Genomic DNA, 18,162 nt, shown 5'->3' with positions numbered 1-18,162 from the left:
AATTTTGAGGAAAAAAATACAATATTTTGGACTTTTTGCTATAAAACATGTCCAGTAAAAAAAAAATGCAAAAATCAAATTTAGTCATAAATTTCTGCCAAAATGCATTCTGCGACATGTCTGTGCTAAAAAAAACCCAAAAATGTGTAAATTAATTGGTTTACGTGAAAGTTATAGCGTTTACAAATGGCGGGAAAGATACTGGGATTTTTAGGGTTTTTTTTATACTAATAATAGCGGCGATCAGTGAATTATGGCGGCGATCAGGGACTTATGGCGGGACTGCGGGACTGAGGCGGACATTCTGACATTGGGGGGTACTGACTTGGGGTCACTGACATCCCCAAAAACACTAATACAGTGATCAGTGCAAAAAAAAAACACTGACACTGTACTAATGGCACTGGGGAGGAAGGGGTTAACTTTATTTAGCAGGGAAGGGTTATAGGAGTGAGGGGAGTGTTTTACTAGGGGGCGGGGCAGGGGGTGTGTACTGGGCGGGACAAGGCCGATTGAGAAAGTGAAACTATTCTTTCTTGATCAGCTCATCCTCGAGCTGACAGGGAAGTGACAGACAGCACAGCTACTGCAGCTGTGCTCTCTGTCACCGTTTACCGCCGATCGCCGGGACATAGCCGCTAATGAGCGGCTGTGACCCGGCAACTGACATCTGCGGCGGTGATCCATAGGACAAATAGGGTGGCAGCGCTCCTCGCGCGCGCCCCCTATTTGTTTACAAAACACCCGTTTTAAAACGTGGTTTTGCCTGTGAGTGCCGCCCTGCCGCCGTATATGTACAGTGGCTGGGAGGCATGCGGTTAATAAATCTCCTTTTTTGAACCAGAGTTCATTATTCCTCACACTCAAATTCCGCTAGTGAACTACATGATGAAAACCTTCATTCCTCCAGGCAAAACCCTGGTGTCACCAAATTTCAGAAACAGGATTCTCCATTGGGCCCACAGCTACAAACTGGCAAGTCATCTGGGGTCCCATAGGACATTCTCCCTTATGTCCCATTTCTCTTAGTGGCCAAGAATGAAGAGGGATATTAGAGACTTTGTGGCAGCCTGTCTAAGTCCACAAAATTTTAAGGGCTGCATGGCATGCTGTCAAATATTGTGTCAAATAGGGGGGGGGCCAGTTCAATTCCTGAATTTGGAAGGTGCTTTGTAAATTCTTAGACATCTCTCTGCAGTTCTTGTCCACTTACCATTCTCAAATAAATGGAAAGAACTAACCACACCCTTGAACAGTATCTTCATTCCCTTGTCTCCATCAACCTTGGAAGACAGTGTCTCTCTTCAGCCTTGGTCTCACCATAACAATGTTGTTAACTCTATCTCCAGGGAATCTCCATTCTTTGTAGTCTATGGTAAGCACCCCTAGATCCTACTACAATCCCACTGACTCCTGACACGCCTGCTTCAACTAACTTGCAAACCTCCTTTAATTTGATCTGGTCTGAGGTACAAAAGTTGCTTCTCAATACTGCTATCATGTACAAAACATTTGCTGACTGCCTCCACACATGACTTTCATCCTGGAAACAAAGCCTGGCTCTCCACAATAAAACCTTCACCTCCAGATGCCCTCTGTTAACTTTGCTCCATGCTATGTTGGTTCTTTTGCACTATTGGCCAAAATCAATCCTGTGTCCTTCAAGTTTTCTCTATGACATCATGTTCACATGCTAATTCCTTTCATGCCTTTCTTCTGAAGCCGCTGGTTCTCAACATGTTTTCTTGTCCTACCTCAGATGTCTCTTTGCCAGCAGCTTTCTTCAAGAAATAGAATGTTCAACAAATAGTAGAGTTCAAGTTCATTTAAGGCAAGTTGTGTCATCTGTTGGTTTAGAAAGGCTATTGCTGGGAAGAACATTCCTGAACTTTGGCATCAGAGGTGTTTGCTTCACATCTTTTATGAAAATTCCACCACCTCTCTCTGAAATCATGCCCTCAATGGGTCGGTAGACCCCATAGGACCCTAAAAGAGGGAGGTACCATTATGGTTACCTTCAACTTTCCAGCGCTGGCACCTCCTTAGTTCCCCTGGCTGAGGGCATTGGAGAGTTGCAGCCCTGTGTTGTATCACATGACAGTTCCTTCTACAGGTGAAACTCAAAAAATTAGAATATTGTGCAAAACTTCATTTATTTCAGTGCAGCAACTTAAAAGGTGAAACTAATATATGAGATAGACTCATTCCATGCAAAGCAAGATAGTTCAAGCCGTGATTTGTCATCATTGTGATGATTATGGCTTACAGCTCATGAAAACCCCAAATCCACAATCTCAGAAAATGAGAATATTGTGAAAAGGTGGAATATTGTCGGCTCAAAGTGTCCCACTCTAATCAGCTCATTCAGCCATAACACCTGCAAAGGGTTCCTGAGCCTTTAAATGGTCTCTCAGTCTGGTTCAGTAGGAATCACAATCATGGGAAAGACTGCTGACCTGACACCATCATTGACACCCTCCATAAGGAGGAAAAGCCTCAAAAGGTCATTGCAAAAGAAGTTGGATGTTCCCAAAGTGCTGTATCAAAGCACATTAATAGAAAGTTATGTGGAAGGGAAAAGTGTGGAAGAAAAAGGTGCACAAGCAGCAGAGATGACCGCAGCCTGGAGAGGATTGTCAGGAAAATGCCATTCAAAAGTGTTGGGGACTTTCACAAGAAGTGGACTGAGGCTGGAGTCAGTGCATCAAGAGCCACCACACACAGATGGATCCTGGACATGGGCTTCAAATGTTGTATTCCTCTTGTCAAGCCGTTCTTGAACAACAAACATCAGAAGCGTCTTACTTGGGCTAAAGAAAAACAGACCTGGTCTGTTACCCAGTGGTCCAAAGTGCTCTATTCTGATGAGAACAACTTTTGCATCTCATTTGGAAACCAAGGACCTGGAGTATGGAGGAAGAATGGAGAGGCACAAGGACCCCGAGTATGGAGGAAGAACGGAGAGGCCCAAGGACCCCCAGTATGGAGGAAGAATGGAGAGGCACATGGACCCCGAGTATGGAGGAAGAATGGAGAGGCACACACTGCAAGATGCTTGAAGTCCAGTGTGAAGTTTCCACAGTCTGTGCTGATTTGGGGAGCCATGTCATCTGCTGGTGTTGGTCCACTGTGCTTCATTAAGTCCAGGGCCAACGCAGCCGTCTACCAGGAGATTTTGGAGCACTTCATGCTTCCTTCCGCAGACGAGCTTTATGGGGATGCTGACTTCATTTTCCAGCAGGACTTGGCAACTGCCCACATTGCCAAAAGCACCAAAACCTGGTTCAATGACCGTGGGATTACTGTGCTTGATTGACCAGCAAACTCGCCTGACCTGAACCCAAGAGAAAGATGAGAGACATGAGACCGAACAATGCAGAAGAGCTGAAGGCCGCTATTGAAGCATCCTGGTCTCCCATAACACCTCAGCAGTGCCACAGGCTGATAGCTTCCATGCCACGCCGCATTGAGGCAGTAATTGCTGCAAAAGCGGTCCAAACCAAGTACTGAGTACATATGCAGCTTCTACTTTTCAGAGGTGCGATATTGTTCTATGTACAATCCTTGTTTTATTGATTGCATGGAATATTCTCATTTTCTGAGATTGTGGATTTGGGGTTTTCATGAGCTGTAAGCCATAATCATCACAATGATGACAAATCACGGCTGGAACTATCTTGCTTTGCATGTAATGAGTCTCATATATTAGTTTCACCTTTTAAGTTGCTGCACTGAAATAAATGAACTTTTGCACCATATTCTAATTTTTCGAGTTTCACCTGTATTTACCCAGCCTGCACCCTAGCCTGTACCCAGCATACATCTTTGCCTTCAACCACAGCCCAGCCACTGTTGCATCTGTAAACTAAGCTTCTCCTGTACACCAGCCTGGTCATTGCTGCACTAACAGATTGTACATTGCTTCATCCAAAGTATCTGCTGTACACCAGCCTGGTTTTTGCTGCACCTGCAGTCCTTACACTGCTGCATCCATGGCCAAAGTCTTGATTGGCCCCAATCTGGTCCTTTTGCACCCACAGTCCTTCCACTGCTGCACCCACAACTGTAATCTCTGCTGAATCTGCAGCCCAGTCACTGCTGCACCCAGAGTCTCCATTGTTGCTTATGGGTGCTACAATCTTGGCAACAAACACAGTCTCAGCCAACTCAGCTCCTTCATTCTCCACTACATCCACAGTCAGAACCTCTGCTATGCCATCTCAGACCCCCAGCTTCATTCCTTCCTCCAGCTTTCCTGTGCCTCATGATTCTCTCTCAATTCACTTCACAGTCACCCAGCCACCGACCCTTCTCCTTCTCTGCGAGTACCTGTAAAGTGACCCAGGGGTAGACTGTAGCCAAGTCCAAACTCTTATGAGGGGGTCCCAGAAAACAAGCTACCTCTTAAACTCCAATTTGTTGTACAGGGGATTAGGGTCCACATCTCTATGTAACTCAGTGCCATCTCTAAAATGGAAGAAGCCATACCCACTCTTTGGGTGACAGCATAAGGAGAATGTTGTGCAATGGTTCTTTTAAGCAGCCTACTTTGAAGATGACAACTAGGAGCTCACATGTGCTGTAGGATGCAGAACACATGGTAATGTCACCATAACAGGAAAGGCCATATGTGGGATTTCAAGCTTTTGAGAAACCTCTTAATGGTGGCTTGTAAACCTGAAAGCTTCCAAGTTGCACTATTCCAGATGAGTTGGGTTACTGATGGCCAGATTCTTCTTCTGGGTATGCTAGACCTCTTCAGCTAGGGCTATTGAGGAAGGCAGGTATTTGCCTTTTGGGCCTGTGTTTTCAAGATGGCCCTGAGTGGAGATAATTCATCATTGAGACGTAAACCAGAATGGGGCCCACAGTCAGTGTCACATGCTGGTCCTTATAAAGCTACCTGCTTCTTGTTCAGATTTGAGTAAACAACACCTGACAGAGGGAGGTCTTCCAGCACCAACATCCTCTGCAGCTCTGATATGTCATGTGACCAAATGCTGAGACATGCAATAGAAGTTGATGCAAAAAAAAATCTGAAAATTTGAGTACCAATAAAAAATATGAACTCCCTACTCTCTTCATGCACACCCAGCACTGCAGCACCAAGGCACATTTGCATGGTACAGTTTCTTTAGCCCATCATGGAAAGGTCAGTTGGTTGAGTTTTCTTCCCCAAGCCAAAGGTTCACAGCCCTCCTCTGTTCCTAAAGGGCAATTATAGTAGAATGTATTGTTTTTCCTGGGTCTGTGTATGGCTACCGAGGAAAGGGGAACTATTCAAATTAGTTAGTTAGTTAGTTAGTTAGTTAGTTCCTCTGAAACTCTCTACCCCAATCTATCAGACTATCACCTACTCTGCCCACTTTTAGGCGATCTCTGAAAACCTATCTCTTCAGGGAAGCCTGAAGAGAGAGCTAACAATGAAAGTCATCTAACAATGGAATCTTCTATTCCTCCTATCAGTCTATCCCCCACAGTTATTACCTTTTGTACCACCAGCCCCTCCCTCCTAGATTGTAAGCTCCAAGGAGCAGGGCCCTCCTAACCCTCTTGTATTGAACTGTATTGTCTCCCTTCATATTGTAAAGCGCTGAGCAAACTGTTGGCACCATAAATCCTGTATAATAATAATGTTAGTTAGACGGAACATAGTTTCAGTTTAAAGACTTGGGCATGTGTTGGCACCCCTTAGTGCTTGCTGAGCAGTCATTATAATCTTGGTATGGGTTTAATGTAATAAACTAAAAGAGAAAAACATGTTTCTTACCTCATCTGAAGCACAATGGTCTCAGATGATGACTTGTTTCCGGGGTAATATTCTGTGGACACTGCTGTTCCGTCCTCTTTTATAGATAGCATTTTTACTCCTCGGCCTTCAATTAGGTCACTCTTAGTTAGGACATTGAGTTCCAGATCAAGGTTTTGGTCCTTGTCTATTGGTAATTTAGTTATGTGTGACTCGGCTTCCTCCGGCTTTATTTGGGTGTCCTGCTCTTCATTCCTGTGATTTTGTTCCACATTCATTTTTTGGTTGATGTGAAAGTATTTCTGTTGTGTCTTATCAAACCACTCTACTGCTTTGTCTTTCATTTTTGTCACATTTCTTTTTACATAAGGAATTTCCCATGCAGTTTGCACAAGGGATGAAACTTGGTCAACCAGTAGGTCAATGTAAGTTCTGGATAAATCTTCTGATACTATATCTTGCATTTCCTTTTTCAAATTGAAAACCTCTTTGAACTTGCTACGTGCATCTCTCACACTAGAGGAGGCTTCAGACATATCAGAGACAATATGAGGTATTAATTTTTCATTGATTATTGGCTCAATGGGAACAGAATCTACAAGATCTGCAATTTCTATTCCTGCATTTGTAATGCATATGCACAGTGTAACTTTTTCCATGCTTGATGAGGAAACCTGTGTTTTTAATATTTGTATAATAAACCCAGCAGTGGTATTTAAGTGTGATCGAACCTCATTATAGGTCTCATGATGACTGAAGATGTCTTCCACAGCAGACTGAACCAGTTTTTTCATTGAACCTTTAACAAGTTCTTTGTTTTTTGTGGGAATCACATAGTCCTCAGACCGATCCTTTGCAGTCTCTGGAACAGCTTGACTTACAATGAAGTTGATGAGACCCTCCTCCAGCTCTTTATTGCTTATCACAGTGGTGTGTACTTTATTTGAAATGCATTTCTCAAAGATTTTTTTAAGTGCTTTTTTAAAAGCTACATCAATAGCAAAGTCAAATGCTTTTGATACTCCCTGCTTGATCAGTTCCTTGCCAACATGTTTTACACCCTTGAGCATGGCTTTCTTTGCAGCTGAGTTGGTGGCAAGTCCTTTGAAGGATTTAGTGACTGCATCCCTTGTTGCTGAAGATGTTATTGATTTCAGACCAGAAGTGGCTGATGAAAAAAATATCTTTCCTGATTGAATTGCATCATTAGCCAGCGAGCTGAATGTCCGTGTCCCATTGAGAAGATCTTTGGTGATTTTGAACATTGCTTTAGCGCCTTTAAAAAAGAGTTTGCACCCCGCTGTCACGAGAGACATTCCGATACTCATGGCTTTTGATATCGCCCATTGTGCCCAATCAAACGTTCCCGTGATCATTCCTTCTATGCCTGACAACATGTCACTAACACCTTCGGAGATAAGCCCTAATCCAAACTGAGTTGCTGCTCCGCATGTTAATCCACAAACCAATATCCCAGCTAGAATTTGTAATGCTCCAAGGAAAAAACAAATGAGGGCATTAAAGCAGAACTTTGGCTTTTTTTTCACCTCATAGACAAATGACAGTCCATAATCATAGAGAAGGTACATCTCATCTGCCTCTACTTTACTGCTGTTCTCAGTTGTAGAGAGTGTGAACACACTGGTCAGCTCGGTTACTGCATCATTTCCCTCTTTGTCCAAATCCTCCAGTTTTTTTATTGAATTTTCAATGTAATTTTTCCAGGAATTCAGTAATTGCATCTTTGCTTGTTTCTGCAAGTCAAAATTTGTTTCATGGTTGTGTCGTTCAAATCTTGAACATTGTATCAAGTCTCCAAAGACATTAATATTGCAAATTTCAGAGACATAAATGTCCAGAGCTGCTTTGGCTTCGCTCAGTAAAGTAATAGCAGTTTGTTTATAGTCTTTCTTGGCCATGTTAATAGTGATGAAGGCACGATTGTAAAGGGAGATTGCCCGGTACATACTGTCAGCTTTTTCCATTTTTTCCCAACCAGATAAGGCACCATAGTCCTTTTTCTTGTCATTGATGTGTAAGCATGTCCGATCCACAGCGGCCTTAACATAGTCATAAAAATTTTCACTTCTTCCTTGTAGAAGGTTAATAAACTTGGCCTCCAGAATTAAGCTAAGATCATCTTTTAATGGCCCTAAGTCCTTGTGGTCACTGATGTCGTCTTCATGAGTGGTGAGCCATAAAGCCCAGGTCTCCTTTAAGGAGTTTAGGGCAGGATGGTAATCTATTTTTGAGGTTGCTTCCATGCTTTGCTGACTAATGTTAGATTCCTGTTTCTCCTCTTCTGAATAATGATGGTCAAACATCTTCAGGTGATGACAAAACAAAGTAAAGAGCGCATGGCGCATGTTGACTTCCACAAGCTCATCATTTTCCATGCCTGCAATACGTTCTTTTTCATAATTTTCCCTCATTTTTCTCATTTCCTCCACAGTTTGTCCCTGATATGAAGCAGCCAGATCATTCTGATTTAACACCATCTGCACCATGCCTGGATTTCCCTTTCGGGATGTACGTCCAAATATTTGCTTTTCTACTCGTCTGTTGCTAGGAAAATGAGTGAGAATGACACTTAATCCTCCACTTTTGTTCACTTCTTCTGTAACTTTGACATCTGTTCCTCGACCACCAAGGTTTGTCGCCAAAATGACTTCACCTGACTGAAATTTTTTTGCTTCTACATTATGTAGGTCACTTCTGGTGTACATAGTAATTTTGAATGGATTGGATGTTACCCTGTGATTGTTCAACTGTCCTTGAACTTCCTCTGCAGTTTTTACATCCTCACAAACCACCAAGACACATTGTCCTTCGGTCCCACATTTTGGACTTGTTTGTTCCTCCACCAACATACAAATTTCCTTAATCCAGGCCTCCCGACCTCCAAACACTTGCAGAACTGGTAGCTCCAATCTTTTAGTGTAACGATGTGTGGGCATAGGATAGCAGTATGTTTTGTAATGCTTCTTCAGAAAGGTAAAATCAGCTTCATCCCCAAGAGTACCTGATACCCCATAAATTCCAGAACCAGAAAGGTATCTTTGAAAGAAATGGAAGTTGGACATAAAGTTGGTGACACAAGATATCTGAGATAAGGCTAGTTGGTGTTTTAGTTCCAGAAATTGCTGAAGACCATCTCCCCAGCGCTTGTTTTTCTCCAACACACCTGTGGATTTAAAGTCAATCGGAATGATGCTGTGATACTCGGGTGAATTTGATTTGTCTCTGCTGTCTATAGTATATTCTCTACCCTTTTCCATCATGATGGCCTGAAGGGCATTCTCCACAAAGACAGGAAGTCGATTCTTGGTGTACTCTTTCATGTGTTTCGGGATTAGAATGACACTTTCATTTTTGGTGATATCTTCTGGTCTGGAGTCATCAGAGTATTTAATTTTCAGAGATAGTTCTTCAACTGTGATATTCACCAGCTGTTTTATTGTCATCAGCAGACATGCTTGTCCTTGTGGGAGGAGGAGGACACTGATTGGCTCCCCGGAATCACAGCTGGTTTCAATAAAAGAAGCTTTGTCATCTTTTAGTTCATAAAACTCAAACTGGATGGAATCGTTCAAAACATAGCCAAAGACTTTCAGTAGATCTTTCTCTTGCTGTGGTCCAAATTTTACTATCAGCTTTTCTAGCTCTGTCTGTTGTAGGTCACTTTTTTCAGAAGATGTTTGCACCTTAACCTCCTGTAGTTCTTCTTCACTGAGGAGACCGAGCTGCACCCCAAATTCTAGAATATGAATAGAACTGAAATGCTCGGTTGTTTCCTGTCCAAAAACAGCATCTGTTGCAAGCTTGTGAAAATATTGTATTCCTGGAGTCCAGTACACGTCACCCGATTCCGCCATGATTCTTTGACACTTATGAAGCTTTGCCCAAATTGCTGTCAGTAGCTGGTCCAAGTGTCTCATCCCCGTAGCATCATGGGAAAGAAAAGTAATTTGCACTCCATTGTCCAAGGTCATATAATCCACCTCATCTATGATGGCAACATCAAACTTGCGTTTATTTCGGGTCTTTTGTCTTTCAAATTCCTGTCTCAGAATGTCAGCAGCAAAGTCTTCAACCGTTCCATATACAATGTGTGAATTATAGGCCTTAGAAATGGCAGAAGTTGGGTCTTTGGAATCAGCGGATACATCTAAATGGACTGGAGGAATAACACTGCAGGTTATATCAAATTTTTCATATAGTTTACTCCATTCTTCTGCATCTCGACGGGCCAAGACTGGAGAACTGGTGATAATATCTACTGTTTTTCCTCTTATTGCCTGTATCAAGGCAAACAATGCCACAATACAGGATTTTCCCTCTCCAGTACCAATTTCCAGCAGACAACCTTCACCATTATGAGAATTTGAAAGGAACAAACTTATGACAGAAGCAAACTGAGTGGCTCGAGGAAAATAACCTCCCACAATTTGGTCTTCAGAAATAAAACTTGTAGTGTTTTCAACTGCTACTGATAATATAATCAAAAGTTGCACCATAACTTCCACACTGGGGCTGGTCAGATCAAAATCCCTTATCATTTGGATTGCTTCTTTTTTCATTTCATCATCAAGAACTTTCTGTGCATACTGGGGAAGATCAGGCATCAGTTTTTCTAAGACATGTTCAAGAAAATTCAGGATGTTTTCTGGATGGCTAAATTGTCTCATTTCTTGTATGAGTGTCTTCACATCTTTATCAGTTTCCTTCATAATTTCTGTGTTCAGATATTGCAAGGGGTCCTTTTTTTGCAGAACATCAGCCGGCATATCCAGTCCAAGCTGGAAGGTTTTTACTTGATGGAGAATTTTTTCAATGTTCTCCTGGGAAGTTCCAGCTTTGCAAGCTTCTAAGTAAAATGTTAGGGCCTGGACAGGATTCCAAATTCCATTGAACAGAATAAGAGTTAGTAGTTCCCTACAGACATCTGAAAACTCTTGGATAATGTTCAGGACAATGTTCCCAGCTGTGGTCTTACTGTCTTGATAAAGCTTTTCCATAATATGGAGCAGAAATACCATCTTCTCTTCCATCTTTGTTGCTCCAGATGAGATAGGAGTGTCTTCCATTGTAGCATTGGTCATGGTGACCTCTATCAGGGCTTTCAGTAGTTTAACTTGTTCCGTTAGAGACAGATTCTCATAGCAAAACACATGATCCAAATTCTGGAAGGCTTGAAGAGGTAAACTCTTTTTTAGAGCGTAGACTTGTATCATTTTATATTGAAGTGCAACGATCCTCTCAGCTAAACTTTTGTTTTGCATTATTTCATCTTCCAGAATGCCATGCATGGTCAAGAGTTTGCTGAATGTCTCCTCTACATCTTTAACCTTTGTGAAAGAAAAGAAAAATAAACAGTTTTAGGCAAGATTTTCACATACAGTATTTTCTGTTTGGACCATAATAATTAATGGAAAGTATTTTAATGAAAACTTAACAACTTTATGTTAAATGTACCCTTTTAGCTGACAGAGACCAGTGTTCAAATAAGACTAGTAAAACCTACCATAAATAAATCACCAGGACCAGAATGCTTACACCTGAGGGTTCTCAAAGAACTTAGCCATGCGATAGCCAGACCAGTATTCCTAATCTTTAAGGACAGCTTTTTGACTGGAATGGTACTCGCTGATTGTCAAAAAGCAAATGTGGTACCGATATTCAAAAAGGGGCTGAGATACTGTAAGTTCATGGAAACTACAGACCGGTCAGCCTAATATCAATAGTATGCAAACTATTGCAAAGGAATGATAAGGAACTATGGTGTCCTTTTATGAAACAGAGAATAGCTGCGATTCAACAGATCTCAGCTATTCTCTGGTCATTCACAGTTTATAACACTCAGGAGATCATGTCAGCCCTTCTCTGGAGATCTGTGTTCTCCCTCCAGATTCTCCAGCCCAGAGCTGGAGAATCGGAGGGACCGAAAACTAAGCAGAGATAGTTTAGCTCTGCTTAGTAAACTGATCTTTTACTGTAATCTCGAGAGATTATAGTAAAATGAGCCGTTTTTCAGAGTTTGTAGAGCGTTCTCCAGCGTTTGGAGACCGTTCTCCCTTCGTTCGGAGAACTGCTTCATAAACTGCATTCACAGGAGAACTGTGTTCTCCGAGAATGCCGGAGAACTGAGCAGCGATCTATTACCGCTGGTTCATAAACGGACACCAAAATGCAAGGGTTCTTCAAAAACTTTCCACACTTTTTTTTCATATTTCATAGAGTAAAAAAAAAGTACTTTTTTTGAAGAGCCCTTTTTGTAGTAACCAACATGGATTTACGAAAGATCATTCCTGCCAGACCAATCTGTTACTATTTTATTTATTTATTTTGTTTAAGAAATATTTTATTAGTTTCAACATTACGACATTACAAGAAAACACATTTTCCTTTTCACATTTCCCCCACACCCTTCCTCCAAAATCCTTACACCCCCCCTCCATCAACTCCCATTTCTTTTCCCCTTATCTCCCTTTTCCTCCTCTCCCCTTATTAGTCTCTGGACTTCCTTCTCCTCCTTCCTTTCTTCCTACCTCTCATTTCCCTACTTGTTTAGACATGTTCTCTCTTTTCATCGTTCTCCATTCCTATCAAATCAACATATCTATTTGATCTTTTAAACTCATCCCATTTTTTCCCCATCTTTTTTTTTAACCGTTTCAATACCGTGTGATTTTCCCCCTTCCTGCCCAGGCCAGTTTTCAGGTTTCAGCGCTCTCACACTTTGAATGACAATTGCGCGGTCATACAACACTGTACCCAAACTAAAATGTTATCATTTTCTTCACACAACTAGAGCTTTCTTTTGGTGGTATTTAATCACCGCTGGGGTTTTTATTTTTTGCTAAATTAACAAAAAAAGACCAAAAATTTTGAAAAAAAAACCACATTTTTCTTTGTTTCTGTTATAAAAGTTTACAAATAAATAATTGTTCTTCATAAATTTAGGCCGAGATGTATTCTGCTACATGTCTTTGGTGAAAATAACCCAAATTAGGATGTATTTTTTAGTTTGTAGGAAAGTTATAGAGTTCACAAACTATGGTATAGATCTGAATATTGATCAATCCTGAAGTACTGACAGCCAATCTAATTTCTTGAGGTCCAAGAATGTCAGAATAGTACAGATATCCCCAAATGACCCCTTTTTGCAGAGTAGACAGTCCGACGTACTTCATAAGAGGAATGGCGAGTTTTTTGAAGTTGTATTTTTTGTCATTTTTTGTTGTTATTTTCACTATTTTTTTTTTTACATACTGTCACCAGTGCAGTACAGCGTCATCATATAACTGGCATGGCGGTGAACAGGGACACTGACTGGTGACAGTATAAAAAAAAATATATATATATATTTTTTTATTATATTTAATTTTTTATTACATTTTTTTTATTTTTTTTAAGATTTTTTTTTCATATTTTACTATGACCAAAGTAGTACAATGTTACCATAGTAACATTGTACTACTTTGGGGAAGTGATCAGTATTTTTTTTTTTTTTTTTTTTATACACAGTTTGCTTATAGCAAAGAATTACTTTGCTATAAGCAAGCATTTAGCTGAATGACATCGATTCATTCAGCTTTTTTTTTTCTTTTTTTTTTTTTTTGTGCTTAGCTGTGATTTGGTCACAGCTAATCACATGACATGTGCATGTGATTAGCTGTGACCATTCACAGCTAGGCACTAGTATGCAATGGATGGCATCATGAATGAAGCCATCCATTGTATACAACTGTCATGTGACCTGCTGTGATTGGTCACAGCAGGTCACATGGTACCAGCTACGGGAGCCGGTACTCGGATCTGTCATCGGCCGTGTCCGAGGTGCACGGCCCGTGACAGATCCCGCTGCTGCGCCGCTCTGCATTAGCGCAAACTGCGCATGTGCGGGAGCACGCCAAATGGCGTGCACCCGGAATACAGGAGCGCATTTGAAGCCGCCAAACGGCCATTGGCCGGGCGGCTAATGGTTAAACCTCTCCATTTTATCTTCTATGATGTGGTAAAGTTCCTCCATCCTATAAATGTAGTCTACCCTATTTATCCTGTCCTTTCTTTTTCGTGCCTCCTGTACCTGCCAGGATTTAGGTATCAATCCCTTTCCTGCGTTTATTAAATGAAATATCATCATATGCCTGTATTTTTCTACTGTAATATCAGTTTTATGGAATAAGCATATTATTATTATTATTATACAGTATTTATATAGCGCCAACAGTTCGCTCAGCGCTGTACATTACAATAGGAGACAGTACATGCAACAGTACAAAACAATAGAATGTGATACACGAGGGGTTCGAGGGCCCTGCTCCTTGGAGTTTACAATCTAGGAGGGAGGGGTTATTTATACAGGAGGAAATGGCTGTGGGGGATGGAGTGGTAGGAAGAGTGGAGGAGGTTGGCAATTAGCAGGGGGTGGGGTAGGCTTCCTTGAAGAGGTGGGTTTTCAGGGTGCGCCTAAAGGAGAGGAGAGTAGGTGATAGTCTAATGGATTGGGGTAGGGAGTTCCAGAGGATGGGTGACACCCTGGAGAAGTCCTGGAGGTGGGCATGGGAGGAGGAAACCAGGGAACTAGAAAGAAGGAGGTCTTGTGTGGAGCGGAGTGTGCGTTTTGGGTGGTACTTGGATATCAGGTCGGTGATGTAATTTGGGGCAGTATGATGGACAACTTTGTACGTCAGTGTTAGCAGTTTGAATTTGATCCGTTGTGCAATCGGAAGCCAGTGGAGGGATTGGCAGAGGGGGGTGGCGGAGATGGAGCGGTTGGAAAGGTGAATGAGTCTGGCTGCCGTATTCAGGATGGACTGAAGCGGGGATAGCCAGCGGTGAGGCAGGCCAGTGAGGAGGCAGTTGCAGTAGTCGAGTCGTGATATGATGAGGGAGTGGATGAGCTGTTTAGTGGTTTCTGGGGTTAGGAACGTGTGGATTTTGGCGATGTTGCGGAGGTGGAGTCTGCACGAGTTAGTTAGTGATTGGACTTGGGGCTGGAAGGATAGATTAGAGTCAAGTATGACACCAAGTACTCTGGCCTGTGGGGCGGGCCTGTTGGTGGCATATATCTAGGTCCTTTGAGGTATTATTCCCCAAAATCCCCTGTATTTGGTAAATTATTTCTTCCCAATACTCCTGTGTTTTAGGGCATTCCCACCATATCTGTGCCATTGTACCCTTAATCCCAAATCCCCTCCAACACATTTCTCTGCTTGTTGCCTATGTGCCCCACTCATCACCTAGTTAAACATTTAGAGTTCACTTCCACCACCTTTATGTCTATAGCCCCGTGTGTAAATCTAAATATTTTTTTTTTGCTGCCCATTAAATGATATTCCGAGTTCCCTTTCCCACTTCTCTATGTACGGCGGGGGAGTAGATCCCGCTATTGCAGTAAGAATTTTATAAATATGGGAAGTACCATGTTTCCGTATATTACTTGCACTAAACTGTTGTTCAAATGAATTCAAATCCTCCATCATCTTTAGCGGCTTTGGGAGCGTTGCAACAAAGTGTCTTAATTAAAAAATATTGACACTCATCTAACATAAAAAATGCCTCCTTCTTATTTTTTCTGTTACTATTTTATGAGCAGGTGAGCTGTCATTTGGATATCTGGGGTTTCACTAGGGCAACTGATACCCTTAGGCTGACCATACACTATACAATTTTCTGTCCAATTTCTGTCCAATTTCCGTTAGTTACCTTCAACTATGTAGTGCAAGGGCTTGCCTAATTGGATACAATTGAAAGTGTTGTTAGGTTTTGCAAGTAGGTAGGTGGTCTTTTTCCTGTTCCTTGGGGGCCCCCTCAAGATACCAATGGTCACACCTGGACACAGCTACGAGATCTCGGAAAGTGATTGCACTCAAGTCACCTCAGTTGCGATTGCAAACACTTCAGTTTTATTGGCATAACCTCAGGGTTTTTGAACTGTAGTCTTTGGGCAGACACACCTTCAGACCATCCAATCAAATACATGGACATTTTTTTACCTTAACTCAACAATTATTTGTATGAGGTTTGCATTGTCACTCTTCTGCTTTATCTATCATACCATATCTGGTCTAACGCCCAGACCATGGCTGTAATCTCACCCAACACCCAAGACCATGGCTGTAATCTCACCCAACACCCAAGACCATGACTGTAATCTCACCCAACACCCAAGACCATGGCTGTAATCTCACCCAACACCCAAGACCATGGCTGTAATCTGACCCAACACCCAAGACCATGACTGTAATCTCACCCAACACCCAAGACCATGGCTGTAATCTCACACAACACCCAAGACCATGACTGTAATCTCACCCAACACCCAAGACCATGGCTGTAATCTCACCCAACACCCAAGACCATGGCTGTAATCTGACCCAACACCCAAGACCATGGCTGTAATCTGACCCAACACCCAAGACCATGGCTGTAATCTGACCCAACACCCAAGACCATGGCTGTAATCTGACCCAACACCCAAGTTGTGGTTACAACTTTTCAGAAATGAGAGTAAACCGTATCTGCTTTTTTGTAAAGTTTGCAAAAACACTCATTTCTACATGAAGCTGGCATAGACAGTTCTGTTAGTGTGCACATATCTCATATATCTATGTTAAACTAGCATCTTGTATTAGTGTATACAAAATGGATTCAGTTATATTCCATTTAATCCTTTCAGGTTTGACCTCGTATTATATGGTTTTTGGTATATAAACCAAAAATCTCAAGAAAATATTATAATGTATGGCCAGCCTTAAATGAGGTGTTTAAAAATGTATGTCTTTTGGGACTGATAAGATTGTATGTACCAGGTTGCAGGTGTGTCCAGAGGGTGGTGATTAACCCCTTGCCTACCGGGCACTTATACCCCCTTCCTGCCCAGGCCAATTTTCAGCTTTTAGCGCTGTCGCACTTTGAATGACAATTGCGCGGTCATGCAACACGATAGCCATATGCTATTTTTATAATTCTTTTCACACAAATAGAGCTTTCTTTTGGTGGTATTTATTTTTTGCTTTCTAAACAAAAAAACAAACAAAAAAAATGTTTTCTTTGTTTCTATTGTAAAATTTTGCAAACAGGTAATTTTTCTGTATAAACAAAATGCAGCGCTGTTAAAAGATCATAAGAAATAATGATGAAACACAGTCCAATAAAATGGTGCTCCTTGATTCCCAGTGCGAATGGTAGAAATACACACTAACCAGAAAGCGTATAAGTAATACGCATGTGAATATATATCCTGAAGACTCCCCTCTCCTTTCTGGTCTGGTCATGGAAATAGCTGGGAAAGATGGAGATCCTACGCCCTCATGTGGTGAAAGAATGGTCCAGAAGGTCAGAGAAGGATCAATCTGGATAAGCCTCCCCCTTCACAGGAGCTGAAACAGGGATCACTTAGGGCTGTAAGGGTTGAAGAAGCTCCTCACAGGAGACACAGGGAAGCACTCATAGTGTAGTAGGTAAAGATTTATTTAGAAAACACAGGTGCATAGTAAACATAATAGTGCCAAGTATGAATGAACACACTGACCCCTTAGAAATCAAGATGGCCACCAGGCCTCCACGTGGCACCGGCGGCTAAGTGTCAACGGCGTCCTGGGCTCCAACTGACGCGTTTCGTGCGCACGCACTTCTTCAGAGGTAGAGCATGGTAATTTTTCTCCTTCACTGATGTGCGCTGATGAGATGGCACTGATGAGCACTGATAGGCACTGTTAGGCAGCACTGATGAGCTGGCACTGATGATGCTGCAATGATATGTGGCACTGATGGGCAGCACTGAGGGGTGGCACTGCTGGGCAGCACTGATGGGTGGCACTGCTGGGCACAGGTGGGTGGCACTGCTAGGCATTGCTGGGCACAGGTGGGTGGCACTGTAGCAAACTTGCTCATCAGAGTTGGACGCGGAGTTCCCCTTTTCCTTTTTTTTTTCTTTTAGTGGAAGTATTCCTCAGCCCTCATTCCCTACCCCCTCCCTTCCTGAGAGGCAAACCTTATCTCCTGACAGATGGGGGGTCAGCCCAGGTTAAGACATCCTGAGTCCAGGTGCCAGGCAGTCTGTGAAAGTGTAACTTTTCGCAACCATCATAAAACAGATAAGGCAGCTTCTCCCGGGACTTGGAACCTCATAAAACTGACCAGCAGTTAATTGAACATTCCTCAGGTCAACTGTATGTTTCCTATCATGCAATATGAAGCTGTTAGTTTTAATTGAGAGTCCACTGAATCCTGCCCAAAATATTGTATTTTGCAGACTCAGAGCCACCCCTCCCCTTGAGAGGGATTTTAAAAAGGACAGGCTGCAAGCCTGGAAGCTAAGTTTTACACACATCTCCTAAGCTTAACATTGTAACAAAAGGAGATCAAAGAATCATCCTGCTCTGCAACGTGGATCTGCTTACAAA

The 18,162-nt window shown here is 42.2% G+C and overlaps 1 protein-coding gene across 1 annotated transcript in view; it reads right to left on the bottom strand.

Annotated features, from left to right (window-relative positions):
- The window catches only part of LOC149438004 (uncharacterized), a 59,092-nt gene that overhangs the window by 16,612 nt on the left and 24,318 nt on the right, over positions 1-18,162 (bottom strand). The window contains exon 4 of the mRNA XM_089660343.1: positions 5,771-11,097. Coding sequence (XP_089516469.1) covers positions 5,771-11,097 — 5,327 coding nt within the window. The remainder of the gene's footprint in view (positions 1-5,770; positions 11,098-18,162) is intronic.

Source organism: Staurois parvus, unplaced genomic scaffold, assembly GCF_062004578.1.
Source record: "Staurois parvus isolate SC_StPar_1 unplaced genomic scaffold, SC_StPar_1.0 ptg001227l, whole genome shotgun sequence".
Classification (NCBI taxonomy): domain Eukaryota; kingdom Metazoa; phylum Chordata; class Amphibia; order Anura; family Ranidae; genus Staurois; species Staurois parvus.
The sequence above is the reverse complement of the archived record's forward strand: the minus strand, read 5'-3'. Positions and strand labels throughout refer to the sequence as shown.